Source organism: Lolium rigidum, chromosome 2, assembly GCF_022539505.1.
Source record: "Lolium rigidum isolate FL_2022 chromosome 2, APGP_CSIRO_Lrig_0.1, whole genome shotgun sequence".
NCBI classification, from domain to species: domain Eukaryota; kingdom Viridiplantae; phylum Streptophyta; class Magnoliopsida; order Poales; family Poaceae; genus Lolium; species Lolium rigidum.
Window position 1 is genome coordinate 38,266,884 of NC_061509.1, and position 24,857 is coordinate 38,291,740.

Here is a 24,857-nt window from a genome sequence, read left to right on the forward strand (position 1 = left end):
GCCGTCTGTGGGAACCCTGTCGGCACAAGGAAGGGTATCGGCAGATCCGATCATGACATCGGCGGCTTCGCCGGCAACTTCATCAGCAACTTCGCCGACACCATCGTCGCCAATCCTGGGAAGCCCGATTCGATTCGGCTCCTACGAGTTTACTCCACACAGCGATTCCTCCCGCTCGAACTTTTCAGATCTACAAGGGAACATGGAGATGACCTTCGGCAGCGTCCACTACAACGTCAACGCAGAGGGAATCCTTCGATTGCTGGAATCCCCTACTTCCGGATCGACGGGTTCAAACGCGTCATCGTCACTCGATCTGTCGGCTGGTCTGACGGGATCGACGTGCTCAACCGTGCCCTCGACTCCTCGCTCGGTGTCCTCCATGTCGGTAGGGTCGGATGATTCCTCATCTTCGAAACTAACTTCGTACTACTGCCTGAACTGCGACACCAGGCACGGGCTGGGATCAAGCGACACGCCGTTCATCTGCAACGCCCAGTATTCATCGGGAGAGGACAGTATCGACAGCACCATCCAGGGAACCACCCGAAGAACGGCACACCATCAGGTTTACGTCGCCAATAACACGGGAAACACAAGGCGCAGAGGAGACGAGGACCATACCCCCCGCTCCAGTAGAAGGGCGAGTTTTGAAAACAGCACCAGCAACCGCGATAGCGATTACACCATCACGGATGAGGAGTGGGCAGCAGTACTCAACAACACGCCGCTCCCCGCAAGAACTTCGGTTGGAACCCTCAATGCCTATCGCTCCATACTAGAGAAAAACCGGGAACACCTGTCGAAAGAGCAAGCCACCCTCGAGAGACGCCTATCTGCGGCGGATCGATCCAGCGAACGGCGAAGGGGCTCGCAAGGGAGTGCCTCCCGAAACACTCAGGGAACAGGCAAGCACCGGTCGAGACTATCCAGGCTTTCAGAAGATGACGCCAGAGAAATAACGTCGAATCTGACCAAATCCTTTATGACTATGGATACCGCCGGCATGCCACGGCCGAAAACCGTTGCAGGAGCAACAGCCAACCTCGCCGCATACCTCATCAACCAACGCCCCGAAGGGTCCATGGCTCAAGCTCATCGAGGTGCCCTGGAGAGTCTCGCAATATTGGGGAACAACCTAGTCCCGCCAAAGGAAAAGACCACCGTCCAAGGCAGTGGGTCGAAACATCATGCGAGAGATGCTCGGGACGAAATCACCCAGAGCAAGATCGACAAAGCAAGGCGACAACGCGCCGCTAGGAAGGACGACGACAGTGATTCTTCGGATGAAGACCAGGAGTACGACGGCGAGCTCAGGGGAGCCGACTGTCTAAGTTACAAGATCCGCGAAACGATGCCGCCCAAAAAGTTTAAGCCTACCCCTACCGATGCTGCCAAGTACGATGGGCAGCAAGAACCAAGATCCTGGATAGACGACTACCTGCGACTGTGATCCTGCACAAAGGAAACCGGATAGCAGCAATGCAATGCTTACAGCCTTTACTTGAAGGATTCAGCACGGGCACGGCTAAGGGGGCTGCCGAAAGGTTCGTTAAATCATGGGACGACCTAGTAGATGCCTTCGTTGCCAACTTCCAAGCAACATACAAGAGGCCCGTCGGGATCGAAGAACTGCGGAATTGCCGGCGAGAGCGAAGGAGTCGATGCGTTCATACATCGGGAGATTCACGAAGCTCTCGAACGCTGCCGAAGACGTATCCGTCGACAGAGCAATCGACGCTTTCGGCGACGGCATTCAGCGGGAAAGCTACATAGAAGAACTTGGGCGCAAAAAGCCAAAAACCATAACCAAATTAATGTAAATCGCCAACAGTTGGGCTGATGGTGAGGACAACGTACGAAGGCCACGACAGCGCAGTGATGACGAAGACGATGACCAGCCGAAGCACGACTCGGGTAGCCGAAGGATCGTCACAAGAGAAGGAAGAACCGCAACTACGATGATAACAACCTCGGTAGCCGCGAGGATATTCCGATCGACAGGACGATCGAGACGATAGGCACGACGGTAACCGGAACAACTCTGGGAACCGTGGTAACTATAAACCACGACAGCAGAGGACTCCCGAATTACCCTACGCTGAGCAGATCAACGCCCCCTGTTACTTGCATTCGTATGTCGATTCCAAGGACGGCAAAACGAAGTCAAGTCACCTGCTCAGGGACTGTCGGCAGTTCCTTGACATGCACAAACTCATCCAGCAATCAGGCCAGCAACAGCTACCACCACCACCCCCACCTCCACCGCAAGCATCAAGTCCAACGAAGCTCAACCCCATCAACCCAACGAGGCGTTCCCTCCACCACGTGGCGCAGATGAGCATGATCCATAGGACAGGTGTTTCGAAAAGGGAGATGAAGAAGCTCACCCGAGAGATCAACTTGGCAGAAAGCATCATGGCAAACATCCCCGAGTACGTCGAATGGTCTTCTCAGAACATTATGTTCAGTCGAGTTGATCACCCGATGACCATACCAAAACCAGGACACGCTGCCTTGGTAGTCGAAGCACAAATTGGGGGGTTTAAGATGAGCAAAGTCTTCATGGATGGTGGAAGCGGGCTAAACCTGATATTTGTCGACACAATTAGAAGTATGGGGATCACCATGAGCATGCTGGAAGAAACAGACACCTGCTTCCATGGGATCCTTCCAACCGCACCGGGCCACTCTCTTGGCAAAGTCTACCTGAACGTTATCTTCGGCAGGGCCGGCAATTTCAGGAAGGAAAAGATCGAGTTTGAAGTGGTGAACTGGGAGTCACAGTATCACGCTATACTCGGGAGACCAGCGTATGCCAAGTTCATGGTTGTGCCGCATTATGCATACCTCAAGCTGAAAATGCCTGGGAACAATGGGACAAACATCACAGTCTATGGAAGTTTTTCACGCTCGGACAATTGTGATCGCGAGTTTCAGAGGATTGCTGCAAAGTTCGGGTCACAGCAAGAAATCATCGACCCTCCGCCCAAGCTGTCTTTACGAGATCAAGGAAGAAAAAGATGGCAGGGAAACCAAGAAGAAGCAAGCCGCTCTCACCCTTAAAGCTTCGGCAGCAGAAGCTTCGGCAGCAGGCTTCTCGGCAGACAAAGGGTTCAGCAGCTTGATGGCACGAAGGCTTAGGAGACAGACAAGAAGATGGCAACCACCGCTCAAACCCCTGATGAAACCAGCAACGCTGCGGCAATCACTAACGCGGTGAAGAAGCCGAAGAAGAGAAGAACCCCTTCCTTGCCTGAGCAGTTTACTAGTCTTTATTTTCTTTTTCCTTTATTATAAATAGGGCCTTCCCTTTTTCGCCCTCTAGCATCATGCTTACCTTATTAATAAGAACTTAAGCTTCGATTCTTTGTTAAGCATTGCAGTAACTACAAACTTCTAAGCCCCATCACTATGCAAACATAGTACAAGGCAGAAGATCGCGCTTCCAAAAAGCCTCTACGAGTGCTAAAAGACGTTCACCTTTCCCTCCGCTATAGATGCCTCTACGAGTGCCGTAAATAGCAAGAGTTTGGAAATACACATAAACAACAACCCACGTTCGATATTTTACTTATGGAAATATCAAGGAACAACGGGCTCATCGGCAGAACCACTACACCCGAAATATTCGGGAGTGCCTGTGGAAATTCAAAACGGTTGAAAGCAAAGTTGCGCATACAACAGGTTTAGCAAAACCTGCAACACGAGCTGATCACTCAAATGATTTGCTAACCAACCAATATACATACATCTAAACGAGCAACTAAGATTCGCTCAAAACTTGCCAACGGCAATAACATGGTAAAAGTACATATGCATGTAGCTACCGAATGAGAAGGCATCATTACATAATCCAAACACTTGGATAAAGTAGCCAAATTATCTATTTACAAAACGGACATTAAAACCCTGAAATCACCCTTGCGGAGTTCCTCTTCCTTCAGGTACCCTTGAGTCCTCCTCGAGTCTGTCGACAATTATGTTGGCAGGCAACAATACCCTCGGATACAGTGCCTCCAAGTCTCCGGTCGCATTGGTAATCGACAGCAAACTTGCCGAAGGATAACGGGCAAGTACAAGGGCAAGTGTAAACCTGGCCCCTACAAAAACCTGCGCACGTACCAAGTCTCGAATCTTCTTGGCATTACCAAATTCAGACATCAATGCAAGGAGCGTCTGGGAAGCTGCGTTCAAAGGGAACATTGTCTTCCAAACCACCCTCATAGCCTTGTAGCACTTGTCAAAAAGTGGTGGACCTACTGAACCCGATCCCGAAATTATGCGACGACCGAAGCTTTCGAGTGCTCCCGCTAGAAAATCTCTTCGGCTGAGGATAGCTGAGTTAATGCATTCACACGCTCGTGAATCCGTTTGTTCTCTTCTGCGCGGTTCAAAGCTATGACTGGCACGGAAATAAACAAAGGATCAGACAAGACACTATCGACAAAAAGGCGCAGAGATCAAGGAACTCACAGTTCAAGCTCTCGGTAGCTTTATGTAGCTCAGTAAGAGTGTACCGCTCCACGTCGACTGCAATCTCGCTCTTCTTGTTGACAATCGCAGCTAAGGCATAATTGCTGCGCAGGTCCTTTTCCATCTGGGTGATCCGATCCTTCATCCGTTGGATTCGGTCACCTTCGGGAAGAACGCCCGAAGAGTCATCAACAAACGAGGGCGCCGGGAAAACCTGCAGGCAACAGCGTTAAAAGGATGATGGATATGGACAAATTAAGCGTCCAACGAAACTCCCATCGGGAGAAGTACAAGAAAATCCTATCAGGAGAAGTACAAATGAAGATATTACGACAAAAGTGTGCTGGCAACATTGCCAGCACAATGTTCATTACAAACTTAAGTTCTCGCAACAGAATAATGTTTTGTACTAAGCCCAAGGATAAAATCGTTACAACAGTCAAGGAGCCTGAGTTTGAGTCGACAGGCTGGGGCCAGCCGATGTCTTTCCTGACGAAACTAGTTCAAGGAGCCGGCGAGCACAAGTACGGGCAGACGCCGTAAAGGCGCTCAAGTCAACAAATCGCCCATCTTTTTCTTTCGGCAGCTCCTTAGTCATTTCTTCGATGTCAGCCTTAAAGCCGTAACCCATCATAAGTTGGAAGGCAAGGAGGGCACCATAGGTACGCGAGGTACGCTTGAATACCTCAATAACTTCCTTGGTGTCGACGGCAAAGGCATCAATCAGCTGCCCCAGAGTCTTCTCCTGCTTGATCTTGGGGAATATCATTGAATGCATCCGCGCCAGAGCACCCTTTCCCTTGTCAAGAAGCTCTCGGGTAAGCTGGTGGGTGGCAAGAACCATCGACACACCGTTTGCCGGGGAGTTGCTCGGAACTTTGTCCAAAGCAGTAGCAGGGACGCTGGCGGCTTCTGCAAGAAATTCAATTGGAGGAAATCATCGACGAAGAAACAGATCCATAAAAAGTAATAATTTACAAGAGATGTATGAAGAAGCTTACCAAGTAGAGCCAGGGCAGATTGACGAAGGAGCTCATCCTTCTCTACTGCTCGAGCTTCCTCCTCCTTCAGCCTCTCTTTCAGCCTGCTCAGCTCATCTTTTAGGGAGTCGACCTCCTGGCGAGCTATGGCAGCCTTTTTGATGGCGCCATCTAACTTTGAAGAGGAAGACTTAGCTTCCTCCTGCAGTCGAACCTTGTCCGCCTCCAGGGAGGTAAATTGAGAGGCGAAGGCTTCTAAAGAGGATATTACACCTCGTAGATCCTTGAAAAAAGGGAATGTTTTACAAAGATCATTAGGCGAGACACATTCCAAAAGATTCCTGTTAGACTCAAAAAAGACTTACAGAAGGAGGAGCTGTGGCAGCAGCAGGAGCATCTTTCCCTTTGGAAAGGGAGGAGGCAGTCGATGCTTGCGCCGTGGGAGCCGCTTTAGGAGCCGAAGCTTCGGAAGCTGCGCGGCCGGCGAAACAAGCATCGAATCCGACCCTCTTAGGTGGAGGCTCAATGAAAGCATCGTCACTACAAGAAGGATTTGATCGACCAAGTTATGAGAAAAATGCGAGAAGTCCAAAAAGCTGAAAATAATAAAAAGAAGGAAAACACTTACATATCAAGAAGATCATCTTCATCGGCAAAGCCACCGATTGATCTCTTCATAGGTGGAGCCCTGGTCTCCTCCGCAGCTGCATTAACAAAGGCATCGTGATCAGCGTCATCATCGCGCACTGATCCCTCTGTGTCGCAAGTGTCATCGGCTGATGGAGGGAGATTGGTATGAGCAGTTTCAGAATCTATGGGGTCATCGTGATCGCTTGTTGGGTTTGTACGCTCAACAGTATGAAAGTCAACAGGTTCTGAAGAGCCTCTTCCTTCGGAAATATCATTTGGCAAGTTATGTAAGTCCCCGGAGGCTGCGAGGGTCTGTCGAAGAAAAAACAAATGAGAACAACAGTAATTATGTCGACTAAGTAAATAGCAGCATAACAAGAATTTGAGGAGGGAAGTTACCTCTGGAGGTGGATGATCGGCATCAAAAGGAGTGTACGGAGACATTAAAGGGATCGAGTCTTCTTGGCTGAAGAAAGTGAGGCGACGGACTTCATCGAGCAGTTCTTTTTCCGACAGTTCGGCAGCGTTAATTCTGGTTTCATCCTTTGGACCCGAATACAACCACATTGGGCGAATTCTAGCCATAACTGGTTGGACTCGACGTTTTAGAAACACTGCCGCTACCTCAGTACCAACCATGGTTTGGCCATCAGCTTCTTTAATCCGAAGAAATCTGGCAAACAATTCGTCGGCTGCTACTTTTTCGTCGGGAGAAAGAATATTTTTCCAAGAACTCTTAGGTTTGGCTTCGAGGACGTCGACAAAGCGAGGAAGTTGAGATTCGGGTGATAAGGAATCCTTGGCGTAAAACCACTTCAATCTCCACCCTTGCACAGACTCTCTCATTGGGAAGTTGAAGTAGTTGACATCCGAACGGGCTACAAATCCCACTCCTCCGGTGACAAAAGACCCGTTACTACTGCTGTATCTCTTCACATAGAAAATCTTTTTCCACAACCCGAAATGAGGCTCAACGCCCAAATATGCTTCGCAGAGGGTGATAAACACAGCAACGTGGAGGATTGAGTTGGGAGTGAGTTGCCATAGTTGGATTTCGTAAGTTTGCAAGAGATGAAGGAGGAATTTGTGAACGGGAAGCGAAAGACCTCGATATAAGAACGACAAGAACATCACGGTAAAACCAGCAGGGGGATTACGTCGGGAAATCGCACCTGGAAAGATCACATTCCCCTCATCGGAGGAGATCAATCCCAGGCTTCGGGATCTCTTCTCGTCACGCCTGGTGACGGTCGAAGCTATCCAATCTCCGGGCCTGGCTACTGAGCCTGGCGGCGCCGGTGGCGCCGGAGTTGGGGGAGGAGCGCTTGGAGCGCCCTCCTTCGGAGGAATCAAGGAAGATTTGGCGGCGGTGCCTCCGCTCGTAGAGCTGGCGGCGGCGCTAGGGTTCTTCTTCTTCACCATCGCAAGATCCGGGAAAAGCTAGGAAGCAGTGGTGGCGGCGCGAGCGGTTGTGAACGGGAGAAGAGGAAGAACAGCGAAGGGATGAATGAAGGAAAAGATTAGGGATTTTCCATCTCATTGGGAAACTTAAGGAAGGCCTCGCATTGTCAGTGGGCCTTTTTTCCAGTTAATGGTTGCGGAAATCGAGGAGATGCCTCGCTAACCATGTAAGAGGAGCAGGAATTGCTCGAAAACAGGGCTGGCAGGTCGCGTCTTATCAGTCAAAATTAAGGGGACATAAAAACGTCATCAATGACGTCATGAGGAATGATTGCATACGAAGAGATAAGAAAGTATCGGGTGGTCAACTTGAGCCTACACACGGATTGCAAGCATCCGCACCTAGGCTCGGGGGCTACTCCCATCGGGAGCGCCGCGCGCACCCGATAGAATAAAGATTCAAAGGAAAAACGTGACCCGAGTCTGCACCCGAACGTAAGCGCCCATGCTCAGACTCGGGGGCTACTCCCATCGGGAGCGCGGAACGCGCACCCGATAAAACTTTTTTCGCACTCCAGGATCATGCCCGGGGACTTGATTCTGTGTAGGGTAACGTTGTTTTGCCATCGGCAGTTAACCAACAAAAGTTGGGCACGTTATTCATTATCCCTTGCATAAAGAAAATGTATCGGATGGTCTACGAAGACTTGCAGGAAAAAAAACTTCGGCAGAAGAAGATGTTCGAGTGGTACAACTTGAGTCTACGCACGGATTGCAAGCATCCGTACCTAGACTCGGGGGCTACTCCCATCGGGAGCGCTGACGCGCACCCGATAGAAGATAGAAGAAAGGCAAGAATAATCGAGGAGAAGAACTTCGAAGAAGACGTGCTTTAGTCTCTACCCGAACTATGTTCGGCTAGACACTCGGGGGCTACTGACGTGGGCATTACCCTTCGGGTAACCAATGTTGCTCTACCCTACACGGTCCAACTGGAGGCCCATGAAGGTACCCGATGGCAAGATGGGCCACTAGGACGGTGCGACGGAAGATTACTTGGAATACAAGGTACGGAAGAAGCCGAGCAAGGAAAGGTTGGAGATAGATCTACTGTAAACCTACTCGTACTCGATTAGACCTCTCGGGACCTGGCCACCTATATAAAGGCCAGGAGAGGGGCTATCAAGGGACAGAATCAACCTTAGCAATGTTAGCCATCAGAAGCTTAGAACTAGGTAACCCTAGCAACTAGCATCTCGACGAGATTACAGCCGAACTATTCGGCACCCCATTGTAACCTATTTTCATCATAATCAAGAACGGACATAGGCTGGACGTAAGGGTTTTACCTCATCGAGGGCCCCGAACCTGGGTAAATCGCTCTCCCCGCTTGTCTGTGTACCGATGTCTCGTGTCAGCTTGCAGGATTCCATCAACCCTAAGCCCCTATCGGAGGGCATTGCCGAGGAGCACCCTCGACATATCATCTACTTATATATGCGTCATCAAGAATTTTGTAATTAATGGCGAACTACCACTGATGTTGGAGGGAGTGCAGAATCATCTATTATAATGGACACCTATTTCCAAAATGTTAAGTTCAGTTTGGTTCATGTAAGAGGCTATCAAGGCATAGGATTTGCTATTTGCTGTATGTACTGTGTACTACAGCCGACATCCATAAATTTGTAATATTTTGGAGTTTGGGTGCTATAGGTAAAACTAGAACAATGTCAAAGGGGCTTAATTGCTGATGCTGAGAATGGTGTCGCGCTTGCTGATGTTATTTAGACAACTAAAGCTGGCTAACAGTTTGAGTTTTCATGGAAAATTGGTTTGCTTGGATGCCTAAGATTGGTGGCGATCTAAGTAAAATTCAGACAATTGGCTACCATAATGTTGAACAATGGTGAGCTTAAAAGATTTTTGGACCATTAAGTTAAAACATGCCTAAACATGTCACATACGGTGAACCGCATTCGTTGGAAAGTGAGTGGTAAAAGCAGTGTTAAATTTGTGATGTTGGTTCATGTTGCAATGGAGTTGCATCACCCTGCAGTAACTTGGTTCCCAGTTTGTGACTTTCCTTTTATAGTTCATAGAAAGTTGAATATAAAGGGGAGTATGTTTGAATGTCTGTAGGGAACTCATAAATTGGTTGGGCGCCTACCATCACACCCGAGTTGAAGAAAGACCTTCAGATTTTGCAGGTATGGTGTTCCATTTGGGTGAATTGTTCTTAGTGGTATACTTTTGTGTGGGTTGCATTTTGTAAATGTGAAAAACAGACATTGCTTTCATTGAGCATGTAGGAACGACATAGGTGATGCATTGCTAATTACGTTTTGCCTGAACATTCTTCATTATGATGGTATCTCCTATACAATACTTTCTTTCTCTGGATATAGATAGAAGGGAGTTATTGAGCATATATTATTTCTGATCTTGGCCTTTTCTGTACATCTATCTTATTGAAATATGTCAGCACATGTACTACTTCATATTATGTTCTTTCAGTTGTAGTGTTGCATCCTCTGGCTCGGAGGAGGTGTTCTGATGCCCTGTGGCATACTTCACCGAGAGGGCAAGCCATCAACATGAGTTTCAGGAAGAGACGGTGCAAGTGAGCTTTAATAATTGGTAAGTTCGTTAGTGAGCAAATATTATTGGCGATGATTTTCCAGTTCTTTGCATAATCTGTGTTTCTTCTTTTTTTTCCAGCGAGAAGACGGAGCCGGTACGGACGACCACGGTGGTGGGCGACAGTAGGCGTTGATGAGCTCGTCCCGGAAGAGACCGGCGATGCGGAAGGCTCCTAGCGGCGAGCGCCGGTGGCGCGGTAGGTTCCTAGCGGCGAGCTATCGGAGTGTTGAGAGGAGGCGCTGCAGGAGCATCCCGGAGGAGCCCGCGGCGCGAGCGGCGAGAGGAAGCACGCGGCGGTGGAGAGCAGCAGGAGGAGCACATTACGGCAAGGTTCAGCGACCATGATCAAGTTCTAGGTCGGTACGTTTTTTTCCTTGCCTTCCTCTCCCACTTCCTGGTATCTGCACCATCACATCCCTCCTCCAATCGAGATATGGGGTAACGCGCAGCATGGCCGGAGTAGTTCCACGAAGTAGCGGCAGATGTTTGATTTTATTTGTTTTGCTTTTGCTGCTAGAATTTGGCGATGCTGCCAGCAAAACCTAGCTTGACCTTCCCATCTCTCCCTTTTCCATCTAGGATCTGGTGGCCGGATGAGGCAGAGGTGAGTGGAGGATCCGAGCGCACCCCACGTCTCTGCTCATCTTCTTCACCTTCACCCACGACTTCCCCGGCAGCGACGGTGTGGTGCCCAGTCTGCACACGGGTGGCTTCTCCATTCCTCTCAACTTATGCCAATTCTGGAGCTCGTCTACAGGTTTGTACTCTTATGTATGCCCAGGGCAAGTAAAATCAAGTCCCATTTTGATTGTGCTAAATCGGAAGCATAAACCAAATTCCTGCTTTTGTAAGTTTCTCTGTTTTCCTATTCTTGTTTTATCGTTCCATTTGTGTTGTGTGACATCAGAGATATACCATTCGCTGATACCATCCAAACATCTCTTATGTATGATTGTTACATTTTGGACTCCTTAAGCCTGTGTATTTTAGTATGTATTTTTTTTATCATCATAGGCATCATCTTCATCTTCATTTTCAGGCCATTCCTTGCCCCGGGTGATCCTGCAACTAGAAGAACACTGTATATTGATGCCACAGAAGAGCAAATTGAAATCGAAAAGCAGCTCGTTAGTGTGGTTACCAGTGAGGTCACTTTCTTTTTCTTGTTATGGTACTTACCAGTTGCTATAGAAATTTGTTATTTATCTGTGTTGCTAAAATCTTGCTGGTTTGATCTCACCTTATATACTGTGTTTTTGTCAATTATATTTGCGATGTGTCTGTCTTGAGCGTATAATTGACTGGCTATAGTATTATAAAACAAATTAGTAAAGGCGGCAAAAGCATGGCTTGCTCTTTTGAGCTCTCTCAACTGAAAATATTATATGCTTTTGAAAATTTAAATAATAGGAAATTCATACTATTTCAGTTGGGCATAACGTGTGACCATGATGATATTTTGGGAATCTGGTGTTCTGTTGTTGTGTCTTTACCACATATCATACATGTGCGTGTGTGCCAATAAAGAATGGAACATAGTGGTAGTCAAAGTGGTTTATATAAGAAAAACACCAGATTATATATATGTGGATGTCAAGGCTTCTATTTCATTTCACTAGCTGAATTAGATTCAGCGCATGTAATTAATGGATTCTACTCAAATGGCAGTTCCCTTTTCTTTAAATGCTGCAGCATCATTTGTGCCAAATATTTTTTCGCACAATTTATGTTTGCGGTTGCAGCAAGGAAGGTTATATTAGTGTGGAGATGTTCAATGCTTATTGAGTTACGTTCAGCTGAATATTGGAGATCCTAAATATTCAGAAGACTAATTACTGAACATTCTTTTCTTTTCTGTTACTTGTTTGCTGTTTGTTATTGTGAAACAAAGATTGCATGTGTGGCTACTCTCTTATGCGTTGGTAAGTCACTCTGTGGAAGCTCTCTTTCTACATCACATGCGATATTTAGTTTGTCACGAGCCCACTCCTGCATTTGTGTTGCACTTCTAATCAGTATACCAAACTGCAGTCTTTTGACGTATTTCTTCCCTCCATAATTTAGTGATGAACTAATTGCCTTATGTATGTTGATCCCTCCCCTAAGGAACAAATCTTGCATGCAGCACCTCTTTATGTCTATTTGCAAAATGTATTTTTTTTCTCTGAGGAAAATCAGTGTTGAATGCTTTAATTTTTCTAGGCTGATTCAGCATGAGCATTCATGAAGAACTATTACTTGCCTGATTGTGTTCTTAACGCTAGAAAATTAGAGGCCAAAGCAACCAAGAGATGATGTACCATTTCTTGTTCAGAAAATGTGAGAGATGCGAGCAAAGATAGAAAAAGAATGAGGCACACATTCTTGTTCCATTTAACTTGAATCCGTGTTGTAATCTGAATTCATGATGTATACAAAGCTACCTAAATCGAAATAGTCAATTGCAGCCAACATCCATGGAAGCCATATGCAGCCATGGTAGATAATTCCGCTAATCCTAGAAAAATGTTTATATTGAGAAACGAGCTTGGTAGATAATTCCGCTAATCCTAGAAAAAAATGTTTATGAAGTTATACTACTGTTAATCCAACATCCATGGCAGCCATATGCAGCCATGGGAATGAGGAAATGGAGTTATTAGTCCAAGTATCATTTTTCATCAGGTGTTCATGGACAATTGTTCACGCTCTTCTCGGATTATGGTCATATGAGCTCACACGGTTTCAGTTATAGTGTCATCAGACCGTAGCAGTAGGTAGTGTCATGTTAATGTGAGACTTTGAGATAGATCTAGGGAACTAAATAAATGTAGACTTTCACAGGAGATGAATAAATTGTGGTTAGTGTATAAGTGACACAATTTCGGCTAGAGAAAAAAGGGAACCTTCTTATATATATAATATGCGTAACGAATTATTTTCCCCACGATGATTCAAAATTGAGCTATGCATGTTTCCAGTCCTTCTCACTGTTATTCGTGCATTCTAGATGCATTACTTCAGTATTCAGGGTGAGGTTACTACTAAATAACCAAAGAAAGAGAGATGGTTCTGTTCTATTCAAGTTTTTTCTGCATTCTATTTTTGTGAAACAATTACCGGAAGAAGATTTATCCCTATAAAATAAAGTATGTTATTACGACAGGTTTTGTGACTATTTGAGTTAGTTTTACATTGAAAGTTATTTACCTTGGTGCAAAATTTCGCAACGGATTTTTTTATTCGATGAAAAGTGACCAGTAGCAGAGGGACATTTCTAATGCCCACTGCCATTTGATGAAACACAGGTACTGGGTGTTCTGTTCACCCTTTGTTTCTCCATATATTGTTTTAGCATTTGCATTTGAATTGTTTTAGCATCTATTTGAGATGAAATATCTTAGTTTTGTATTTCATATTTCTTTGTCTATAGAATTACATATTATAGTGGTTAGAACATGACTTATGTGTTTAGATACACATGTTACTGTCAGTTTATGCTGGGCTAAAGGGACACCTTCTCAAACCATCTTCGTAAGTTGATGGATATAGTTGTTTGTTTGCCTGCTTGAAGATTTGCTTACCCCTTTCGGCATGTTTGATACAGATGGTTACCATCCAGGATCGTCGGCAGACGTCGAGTATAGAAGTGTTATTTGGACTCACCAGTAAAGATCTGTTCCTTCAACTATTATTGTATGTAGCTCCAGACTTTTGTTAACCGGTGATGGATCCAGAGGCAGAAGAGTTTGGGCCATTCACAGTGATGGAACGCTACAACACAGGTGTTAATCTGGAAGTGGATGATTAGCGAATTCCTGCAGAATCGTTCCAGAAGGGTTTCAATGTTCCATTATAAATTTGAGAACATTTTCAGAGAATGCACACATAAGTACCATCATTTGAGTTCTATAATGTACCTATGGTAGTAGTATCCTTAAGTAATGTTTTGTACCCATGATATTGCTGGTCTACTTTATTTATGTATAAATTAGTTCGTACTTGCTGCCACGACTATTCACTGAGTAAGAAAAATGGTTGAATGTATATGTATAAAATCGACAGCTGTTTTGTTACTTTGCTTGATAAATGTTTGCTATTCTATTTAATATTTCTTTCGCTTGTATCAAATAAATGTTCTTTAGTTTCCTTAATATATGTTTGGTCCACACCCCTAACAGTAAGGATATTGGGTGGGTCTAAGGGGTCAGAAGAGGAAGAGGAGGACGTACGAGAGGCGGAAGGAACTGTCGAATAGGGGTAGAGGGAGTAGCCAAAGAAGGACAAAGGTGTTGTCGAGGACATTTCTGCATGCCGTTGGATTCTTATGGAGCTCAGCCTGGATGGCCAGCCAACCCAGCGGCCCTCCCTTCACCATAGAGGCGGCGATAGGGGCAGAGCTTCGCTCGGATCCTACAATAAGCTGATCCTTATGGTTTAAACTAGCAGAAGTGCCCGTGCGTTGCACCGGGTCCGGGTAAGAAAGTACCTAAACAAACCATTTGTGTTGATAATTCTCCTCTTTATCACCATTGTCGACAATGGTCTTATTTTCTCCTATTTATAATAATAGTAGATTGCAAAATATCTCACTATACCAACTTTTAATACCACAATCATTTGATGATAGTGGACATTATTCTTAAATTTTGTTAAGACTACAATAAGCTGATCCTTATGGTTTAAACTAGCAGAAGTGCCCGTGCGTTGCACCGGGTCCGGGTAAGAAAGTACCTAAACAAACCATTTGTGTTGATAATTCTCCTCTTTATCACCATTGTCGACGATGGTCTTATTTTCTCCTATTTATAATAATAGTAGATTGCAAAATATCTCACTATACCAACTTTTAATACCACAATCATTTGATGATAGTGGACATTATTCTTAAATTTTGTTAAGACATAAATTCAAATGATTTTTTTACAAATAATATTCTGCCAACGGTTTCAAAATTTTGTAGTATCTATCCCCACGGCCATTTTTATTATCTTTTTATTTGACCTACTTCTTTCAGTTTAAAATAATTGCTTAACAATAGATGTATCTACACAGGAAAATATGTCTATACACATCTACTTTAGGACAATTATTTTGAACAGGACGTAGTACCTTTTTTGGACTTTTTGATTTTTTTTATATTTCAGCTACTATTATTTAATTTTTAAAATTTGTTTCCAAATCCACATATGATAATCTTAAATTCACTGATTCACCTATTGTAACTGAATGTAAATGTTTGCGGTTGAATATCTATATAGAAAAATAAAGAGACAAATGCACGGAATCAATTTATATGAACAAAACAGAATAAATGAAAGTTAATCATAGTACCATTGGGCGAAACAAAAATTCAATCTAAATGCCTGGCGTCCACCTATTCGGCCACCTTGGTACTTCAGGATTTGAGGGCTGACATAACAATGGACAGTAACACTTCACACCCAAATGCATATGTACTTCCCGTCGTTGCAAATGTTACAATTGTGTGGGAATCTCCCTTTGCACACAAAACCAAAGAATAACAACTAAAGGCCCAACTTGCACTTCTGCATCAGAATCAATCAAGCAGCTTTTAAAAAAAATGCAGCTGCTTTTGGTGCTAGCTTTGCACGGCAAGATGAATACTGTCCAGGAAAGCTCGTGTGGTTCTTCTCCAATCTCCACGCCGGCGTCGTCGACCGCGTTTGGTCACACGAAGTGGCTGGACATCAAAGCTGCTTCCAGTGCTAGCTTTGCACGTCAAGAAGAATCATACTGTCCAGGAAGCTCGCGTGGTTATTCTCCATGGCGGCCAGGTGTGCAAGGGCTAATTAGTTTGATTAGGAAGGGCGAGGAGCACACTTAACTTTGTCAACCCACAAAGAATCAGTACAGGGGCCAGGTGCGTACAGGGTCAGGAGCTCCACATCTATGGTGTTCTCTTTTGTTCCCCGAGCTAACGGCGCGGCTCCCTCTGGCCCTCCCAGCATCGTCTCCCTCAATGGCGCCGATCGCGGTGGAGGTTGAATCTGACGCTGTTGCCTCACCGCAGCTCATGGTGTTCTCCCGGATCAGGCCACGTGAGGCTAGTTCTGGTCAACGCTCGTAGAAATTGTTGGGGGAGACAGGGCGCTTCTTCCGGGGACGTTCTGATCCACCGGCGCACACAACGAATAGACCAGAGAACGAATCAATCAACTCACCCGGAGAAGGATAGTGTCACAAATACCAATTGATTCCCAAATCCTGTAGCTTGCGAAGGAGAGCAGGCCAGAGAACCAATCAATATTCTTCCGAAAAAAAGTGTCGCAAATCCAAATTGATCCCCAAATTCCGTAGCTTGCCAAGGAGAGAAACACCGGGCCCTGCGAAGACCCGCCGGATTCCCGCCGAGAACGGCCAAACGGAGCGGCCCTGGAACGTGCACACGGTGCCAGCCGAGCTTGAACGCCTAGATCTTGAAGATGAAGGAAGGAGGAAGTGGAACGGAGGGATAGATCGATGGGAGTTTAATAGTAGAGGATGGGTGGCGTGCGTCAGAGAGGAGGAATCTGGGTCGGACTGGAGTCCAGGAGAATCACGACACACGGGGTTGGGTGGGGTGGGGTCTCCGGAAGTTTCCGCGGAGGGGAACGAGGCGCCGTCGGCAGTGCAGGGACTACAGCGGCCGAAAATATAACCGAACCGGTACGGTGGTATTTCTGTGTATTATGTGGTTTGGTGGGAAGGCAAAATGGTCCAAATAAAAGTTGGACGAAAATTTTGGCAAAAACCTTAGCTCCTTTATTATTAGGTATATAGAGTAGAACAATCGTACCAAAAAACTATTGTAACAAAAAAAACTATTTTGTGCTATGTAGCAAAAGTTGTCCTCGTTGGAGACATCGCCGGAGACCTCGTAGCAAAAAGTTATACTAAAATAGCAGAACCGCAAAACAATTGAAGCAAGCGATTTATATTATTGTACCATCATTGCATCATCGACGATGGCCGTTTGCAACTCTGCCACATAAGTAGACTGTCAAAGCAGCACACGTGTGATATTTGTAGAAGCATAGCCCTTCCTTTTGCAGCTCCGCCGCCCAAGCTGCGCCACTCACTAAGGAATGTTTGAAGCACAATATTTTTCTCTATGATGCAAATATATAGAACGTTGTTAACAATGTGCCAATGTCGCACCCCCGCTGACAGCACCCTAGGAAAAGAAAAGTCTCCAAAACATATATGGTGGTGTGAGCTTTTGCTTTTATTATCTCGTTATAAATTATGGTGAACTGAAAACCTTCCAAGATGATTCAGCTAGTACGGAGCTAGTAAGCGATTAGCTCACACCTTATCTTTTCTTGTAAGTAAAACGGATAGAAGAACACACCCAAGGCACGAAGAGAAAGTTGTAAACGAAGGCCCGATGGCACCAGTTTCCGGCTATTGTAGCCTGATACCTGGAAAAGGACAGATTCTTGTTTCGAAGAAACGAAAACATGAGATAGTGAAAAATATACCAAATACTAAGCATACCAAAAGGCAGATCGATCCAAACCCAACAGCACCGCCAGTGTCTTCGTCTCAGAAGATTTCATCAGGTAATATGCCTAGAGATCTGCCGGTGCAGTGTGCACAGTTCTAGGCAAGGTGCTTAACTCACCAAAAGCAGTCTCCGCTGTCTACTTCCGGGGCATTAGCCATCAGGTATTAGAGATCCGTTCTGCTGGGCCTGCCACCCTGATGGCCGGTTAGGCCGCAAACTTAGCTGTTGCCCACTCGATCTGCCAACTCGCCGATCGGCGTCATGACGAGTACACATATGCATGCAGGCCACATAGAACAGCATGGGGAGCACGAACGCATTGGAGCCCGTCTGGGCGAAGCTGCTGACATCGCGCTCCCGGAGGCTGAACGACACAAAGGCCATCTGGATCATCGTTGTCCCGTACCCGTCCTAGCCGACGACGCGAAGGCGGGAAGTACAAAGTATATCAAGCGGAGGATGAGCCATTGTAGGATATTCCGATGACCTCGCGAAGTATGCGCCAATCCCACTCCGTCGTCTCGTCGACCCCTTCATCCGTCCAGTGCATGTCCACGCCCATGTCCAGAGTGTATGTCGCGGTGGTCTCCGAGCACCGGGGTTGCCCTGTAGGAGAAGCTGAGCCACCGCGCAGAGGAGCTGGCTTGCCGTCCGTGGCTCGGTGGCTGGGAATCGAACGTGAGCGGTCGGTTCTCCGACGGTTTCCGGGCGTCCGGGAACGGCCACGGTTTCAGGAAGATCGCGGCGAGGTGCGACTTGATTCGATAGTACACCGGTGGCGAGACTTCTCGATCGCTTGGCTGACTTTCTAGAGGGCTGCTGTATAGGGATTCGATTGGGGTCGTGGTCGCGTACGTGAGCGGCTGGGGCTCCTACGGGTATTCGGAACCGATCGATTCGCGAACTCTTTTTTTTCCGTGGGATTCGCAGACTTTTTTTCAAAGGTGAACGGAACGACGGACGAAACAATGACGATCTCTACACCAGCATTGCCCCCGTAGGGAGGAAGATCTGGTTCTTCAACCTGGCGCCGTGCACCGAGAGGATCACATCCGCGGAGTTCAGCTTCTCCTCAAGCCCGCGCACCGTGGCCCCGTCCCCGAGGTAGAGCTGGTTCGTTTTGGGCTGCCATGGACGTGATCCCGAGCTCCCGACGTGAATAATTAATCGATTCCGCCTAGAGCTATTTTGGCTAGAGACCCAATTAATCGATCGATCTTTTTTCTTATACGACGCGTGACCTGTTGATTAGGGACGGAATTGGACGCCGGACATATATATATAGCAGGCAAGGCCTGGATCCATAGACAGCTTTTAGACGTGTGCGTTTAGGACAGCGCTCCATCATATGTTACATGGATTCTAACGCGACGGACGAAACGAACCGAGGGACGACGTAAATAACAGACCAAACCACGGAAACACTTCTCTCTTTATTATTAGGTATATATATAGATTCGGACCGCGCAGCGGGTCATCTAGTGCTCTTAGGGTTTCCAGGCTGCGCGAGGTGGCCTTCTCACCACCGTCGGCGGGATGGGCGGCGGCGCGGCGGACCAGGGCCAGTCCTGCGCAGACCCTCCCTCGGAGCCGGCCGTCCTCGAGCAGCGGCACCATTCCCATCCTCCTCGCGTGTTGCTACCTCGACACGGCCTGCGGCCGGAATCGTCCTCGCTGCCGATCCCCGACGAGATCCTGGCGGAGATATTCCTCCGGCTGTCCACCCCAACGGACCTCATCCGCGCCTCTGGCGCGTGCGCCTCCTTCCGCCGCGTCGCCGCCGGCCGCTCCTTCGTCCGGCGCTTCCGCAAGCTCCACCACCCGCCTCTCCTCGGCTTCCTCGATGAACGCGGGGTGTTCCTCCCTGCCCTCCCGCCGTACCCCTCCGCGCCGGCAGACATCGCGGCAGACTTCTCCTTCTCCTTCCTCCCCGCCCCCGCTCGCGACTGGGTCGTCCGGGACAGCCGCGACGGCCGCGTCCTCCTCGACAGAACCTGCCCGCTGCTCAAAATCCCCTTTCGGGAGATGGTGGTGTGCGACCCCTTGCACAGGCGGTTCCTCCTGCTTCCCCCAATCCCCGACGATCTTGCCGCTACAGTGGAGGACCCAATTCTGACGGACACAAGTTCGTCCGAGGCTTTCCTCATCCCTCGCTGCGAAGACGACGAAGAAGAGACGTCGTTCAGAGCGATCTGGATGTCGCAGTGCCAGACCAAGTTGTTCGCCTTTGTCTTCTCTTCCAACACTGGACAGTGGCGAGCTGTTCCTTCTCGGAGCTGGAACGATTTGCTTGCAGGCTTATTACCGATAGGCAGCGCTATCTTCTACCATCGCGAATGCTTGTATGGCTGCTTTTACTGGAGGACAGGTCGCAGTATGGAAATGAAAATGCTGGTCCTCGACACTGGGATGATGGAGTTCTCCATTGTTGAACCCCTGCATGAATTCAGATACAGCTTGGATGTAGCCACGGTGGAGGCAGGGAAAGGCAGGCTTGGGATGTTTGTGCTTGCAGATGCCATGTGTAACCTCAGTTATAGCACTAGGCAAAATGATGGTGGTGGGAGTTCTACCCAGTGGCAGATGGAGCAAACAGTATCACTGGGTTCTGGGTACTTGTTCAGCATCATAGGCACAGCGGAGAGGTACTTGTTTCTGTATCGGTGGCAAAGCTCAGTTTCCGATTTTCGTGTTTTCGCAGTGGATATCAAAACATTCCAGCTTCAACAAGTGTGCCATGTTCCAAAGCTTTGCAAGCTGGATGCATATATCAACTTCCCACCATCAGTGTTGTCGCTACCGACAATATCAAGTGGTAAACCTTTTGCTGTGCCATTGTTATCTCTTATTTTTTTTATCACACAGCCTGTCTGATGCTTCATGGTTAATTTTTTGTGATTTGTAATTCTTGTCTACTTGATTTCGTAGCTGTTACTCTTTATGTGTGTGTGGTAAGGCTAATCAAGCTGAGGACCATAATTGTGATGTACTTTGTTTGTCTGTTTCGTTTTGCCATTTTACTGTAATTAGATAAGTACAACAAAGGATCTTGCACACTATAAACAGCATTCTGGAGGTTTCATGGAATCTTAAAAGAACACTAGATGGCAACAGCTGATTTCGAGAAATGAATTTTGTGGCCAAGTTACCGTATAAGGAATACAAGTTTTTTTTCCATTATCCTGCCTTCATTTCTTTTCATATATATAAGAAGGTGGAGATGTCTTTTTTCAAATCATCTTTGCACCTATAAATTTATCTCGTGATGTTGATTTGACATAAATCTGCATAATTAGTATGGTTGCAAATAACAGGCTGAGCCATTGCCACCAATGCTCCCCATGTATAATGATATGAGCAGAGCAGAAGTGGCGAGTTTTTTTTTTCTCAATGGATTTGCCATTCAAATGGCAAGAAACTGTCTGATTTTAAATTAACTGCACACACATGTTTGTTTAGACAGTTTGAATTTCTCACCTGCCGCTGTTTCAGTCCTTCAATCAAGGCACATGTCACATTCATGCAATCGGTTTTTCTAGGAAGATAGAGGACACAAATAGTTTTTTTTATTGTCGGCGTTCGAATTTTGGTATAGTTAATTAATTTATGAACCTTGCAACATGAAGCTAGCATTTCTTTATGTCTTTACGTTATTCTAGTATTCATTTCTTTATGTTGACATGCCTTTGTCTGGTTTTGTGTTTCAACTTGTACTGCAATTTACACCTGTGATCGCATAAAAGCAAGTGGGGACTTGAGGTCGGTAAAACTAGTTGTCTCAAAGTGTTATTTCCCATGTATTGTGTGTGGGTTTTTTGAGTCCTAATATTCCATCTCATCTATTCTGCCTCATCACATGCTTTCCCCATAGGCAATTTACCTAGTAATGCATGATAATAAGGCCAAACTTGTGTTCCACTTTGCTCACAAGCTCTTAAATATCAGCAGTTTGAGCATTTGCCTAACTTTGAGATATTGGGCAGGTGTTGAGAACGAGGCTGAGGAGACCCTGGAACAGGGCTGCGCTCCAAGTTCAAGCGCATAATCACCATGGTCAGAATAGCGCTGACACGAATGCTGAAGGTCAGTCTGATGCGTGGATGATTTGAGATGGTGCCAAGGCTGCCACATAACTCAAGACAATTGACCACTAAGTTGGTCTGCTTTTGCCTCTGTTGTATGTATTATGGTCACCCAGAAGGGTAGAAACCTGGAGCATTCGTCTTGTATGCCTCAACCTGACTGTGATTGGCGCGTTTGTTTTGTCGGATAAGGTAGCAAGAGCCTGGATGATATTAAGTTTCTTTGGAATCATCAGGTTAACTAAGACTCTGTAAGAAATCAAAGTGAGATCTTGTTGTACCTGCTATTGCCACAACCCAGGTGCAGAGAATGGAGCTGGTTGGGTATTTGAAATCAAGGACAAAGGCCAACATGATCCTATTTTTTTCACTCGCAATGCTGGTTGTCTAGTTACACTGGCGCTTTTGGAAGCAACGTAATGCCATTTTCTTGGGGGGCTCTTCGTTTTTGTTCTTGGGCGATGAGACATGTATGTCTGCACACTGAAGCCAATCACACCGTGGTTACTTGCTATTTCAGCAATTTGCGGTGTGGCAATCCGTTGGGTAAACATTTGAGCCGAGAAAAGATAAGACTATTTGCTTGGCCAATTGCTCATATATAATTCTCTCTGTGGCACTTGGAGTAAAATATAAATCTGCAAAGGCCTGGTGGAAGGTATCCTACTCGGCTATGTGGTGGTGTAAGAGTAGTGCCTGTTCTCTGGCACTTGTTTATCAAGTCTTCGCAAAAAAAGTCTACGGAGGTGAAGAAGCTATGGAGAGGCAACGTGCAGGGATGGATGAGCAACATCAAGTAGACTCGGCAGCGCGTACAAATTAACACATTACAGTGGCTGCTATAGTCGCAACAAGGCGAGCTACCAATGCCAACTCAACAGACAGAGCGATCAGCCTGACACGTTTTGCAGAGAACAGGGCCTCCGCTAATGCCCGGTTCTCCTCTTCCATGTCGGAGATGGGCGAGGAAATAATCTCTCTGCCGGTCCCTGACAATCTCCTGGCGGAGATCTTTCTCCGGCTGCCGACCCCGGCCGACATCCTCCGCGCCTCCGCCGCCTGTGTCTCCTTCCGCCGTGTCGCCGCACATCGCTCCTTTGTCCGGCGATTTCGTAAGCTCCACGCCCCGCCTCTACTTGGCTTCTTTGACGACCGAGTGTTCCACCCCGCCGTCCCACCACACCCCTCTACGCCGGCAGCCAGTGCCGTCGCTCTGGCCGCCGACTTTTCCTTCTCATTCCTCCCCGCCCGCACTTGCACCTGGGCCGTCCAGGACAGCTGCGGCGGCCGCATCCTCCTCAAGAGCGCCGAGACTGATGAAGCCATCTTCTCAGAGATGCTGGTGTGTGACCCCTTGCATCGGCGATACCTCTTGGTTCCCCCAGTCCCAGATGACCTAGCCGCTTCCGTGGAGAACCCGCTCCCAATAAAACCACGGTTCTGGTGCCAGACCTTCCTTGTCCCTCTTGGCGACGATGAGGATGCACCAGCTGCGGAAGAGATGCCGTTCAGAGTGATCTGTCTGGTGCTCTGCAAAACTAAGTTGTTCGCCTTTGTCTTCTCTTCCAGCACTGGACAATGGAGAGCCATTCCTTCCCAGCGTTGCAATAATTTGTTTGCTGGCTTGCTATCGTTAGGAAACACTGTGTTTCGCTTTCGCCAATACGTGTATGGATCCTTTTACTGGAGGACAGGTTACGCAGAAACAAGTATGCTGGTGCTCGACACTCGGAGGATGGAGTTCTCGATTGCTGAACTCCCACCTGAAGCCAAATCTTCTTACAGTTTGGCTATAGCCATGGTGGAGGCAGGGAAAAGCAGGCCTGGGTTTTTTATGCTTAAAGATAGCGGATCTACCCTTAGCTATTGCATTATGCAAAACGATGCTGGGAGTTTGAGCCACTGGCAGGAGGAGAAAACAATCTCACTAGGTCGTGGGCACTACCTCATAGGTTCAACTGAGAGGTACTTGCTCCTCTTTAGGTTGCGAAGCTCATCCGACGGGCCAGGCTTTTACACACTGGACGTCAAAACATTCCATCTTGAGAAGGTGTGCGACTCTTCAACGTCTAGCTTCCTTAACCTGCACGCATATAGCAACTTCCCTCCATCATTGTTGTCATTACCGACAATACCACGTGGTAAATTTTCTGTCACATCCTAGTCATCTCCTTTTTTGATCACATAGTTTGTCTGAAGCCTGATAGTTCATATTGTGATTAGTAATTCTTCTTTACATGACTTGATTGTTGATAGTGGCTGCTGAGACCCCTCAATATTTTCTCTTTGACTTCAGCTAGAAACTTGGCAACTATCAGTCTCGATCTTCAAAAATATAAGATGTTCTAGGAGTTCAATCTTATAGTATTTAGCACCGGGGACTACTAGGTAGTTTATGAAGTAATGCAACACGAAGCTACCATTTCTTGATGGCCTTTAAACCTTCAAGCTATTTACGATCTGTTTATTTGTGTTGACATGCCTTTATCTAGCTACTTATTTCAACTTCTACAATTAATTATGTTGGTCAACACGTAAAATCCATTGTTTGAGTACAAAAACTAGTTTTCCCATGTATTGTGTGTGGTTTCTTTTAAATCCTAATATTCCATCTCATCTATTCTGCTTTTTCCGTAACCAATTTACCAAGTACTCTGCCCGACAATGAGGCCAATCTTTTACTCCTCAAGCTTTGAATATATGCAATTTGAACATATGTGTAACTTGAGATCTTGTGCAGGTGTTGAGAACTAGGCTGAGGAGATGGTGAAACAGGGCTGTGCTGCAAGCTCAAGCGCTTATTGACCACTGTCAAGATAGTGCTGATACAAATTCTGAGCGTCAGGCTGATGTTTATATGATCCGAGATGTTGTCGACAGTTGACCAATAAGTTGGTATGCTATGGCCTTGTTTTTCTCTGTAATATGGCCATCTAGCAGGATATGACAGAACCTGGAATGTTATCTTAGTTGCCTAGATCCGGCACGGATTGTTGCATTTGTTTGTCAGATAAGGCAGTGTGGTTAACTATGTGAGAAATCAAACAAGTGTGGTCTTGTTGAACCTGGAATGGGGGGCTGGTTGGGTATCTGTAAGGCTTTTGACTCGCAGCTATGGTGTTCTGTTATAATTGTTAGAGTTATAAAACAGCTCCT

At 46.7% G+C, this 24,857-nt stretch overlaps 2 protein-coding genes and 1 long non-coding RNA gene across 3 annotated transcripts; all 3 read left to right on the plus strand.

The window, feature by feature from the left end:
• The first annotated feature begins 13,174 nt into the window (after nucleotides 1-13,174).
• LOC124686263 lies at nucleotides 13,175-13,777 on the plus strand. Its single transcript, XR_006997768.1, has 2 exons — nucleotides 13,175-13,417; nucleotides 13,717-13,777. It is a non-coding gene; the product is annotated as an uncharacterized LOC124686263 (long non-coding RNA).
• Nucleotides 13,778-19,155: 5,378 nt separating this feature from the next.
• Nucleotides 19,156-22,434, plus strand: LOC124689535. Its single transcript, XM_047223052.1, has 2 exons — nucleotides 19,156-20,434; nucleotides 21,603-22,434. The coding sequence occupies exons 1-2, from the start codon at nucleotides 19,156-19,158 to the stop codon at nucleotides 21,662-21,664; spliced, it is 1,341 nt and encodes a 446-aa protein (XP_047079008.1). The 3' UTR covers nucleotides 21,665-22,434.
• Nucleotides 22,435-22,659: 225 nt separating this feature from the next.
• Nucleotides 22,660-24,573, plus strand: LOC124689536. Its single transcript, XM_047223053.1, has 2 exons — nucleotides 22,660-23,842; nucleotides 24,442-24,573. The coding sequence occupies exons 1-2, from the start codon at nucleotides 22,660-22,662 to the stop codon at nucleotides 24,453-24,455; spliced, it is 1,197 nt and encodes a 398-aa protein (XP_047079009.1). The 3' UTR covers nucleotides 24,456-24,573.
• Nucleotides 24,574-24,857: the final 284 nt, after the last annotated feature.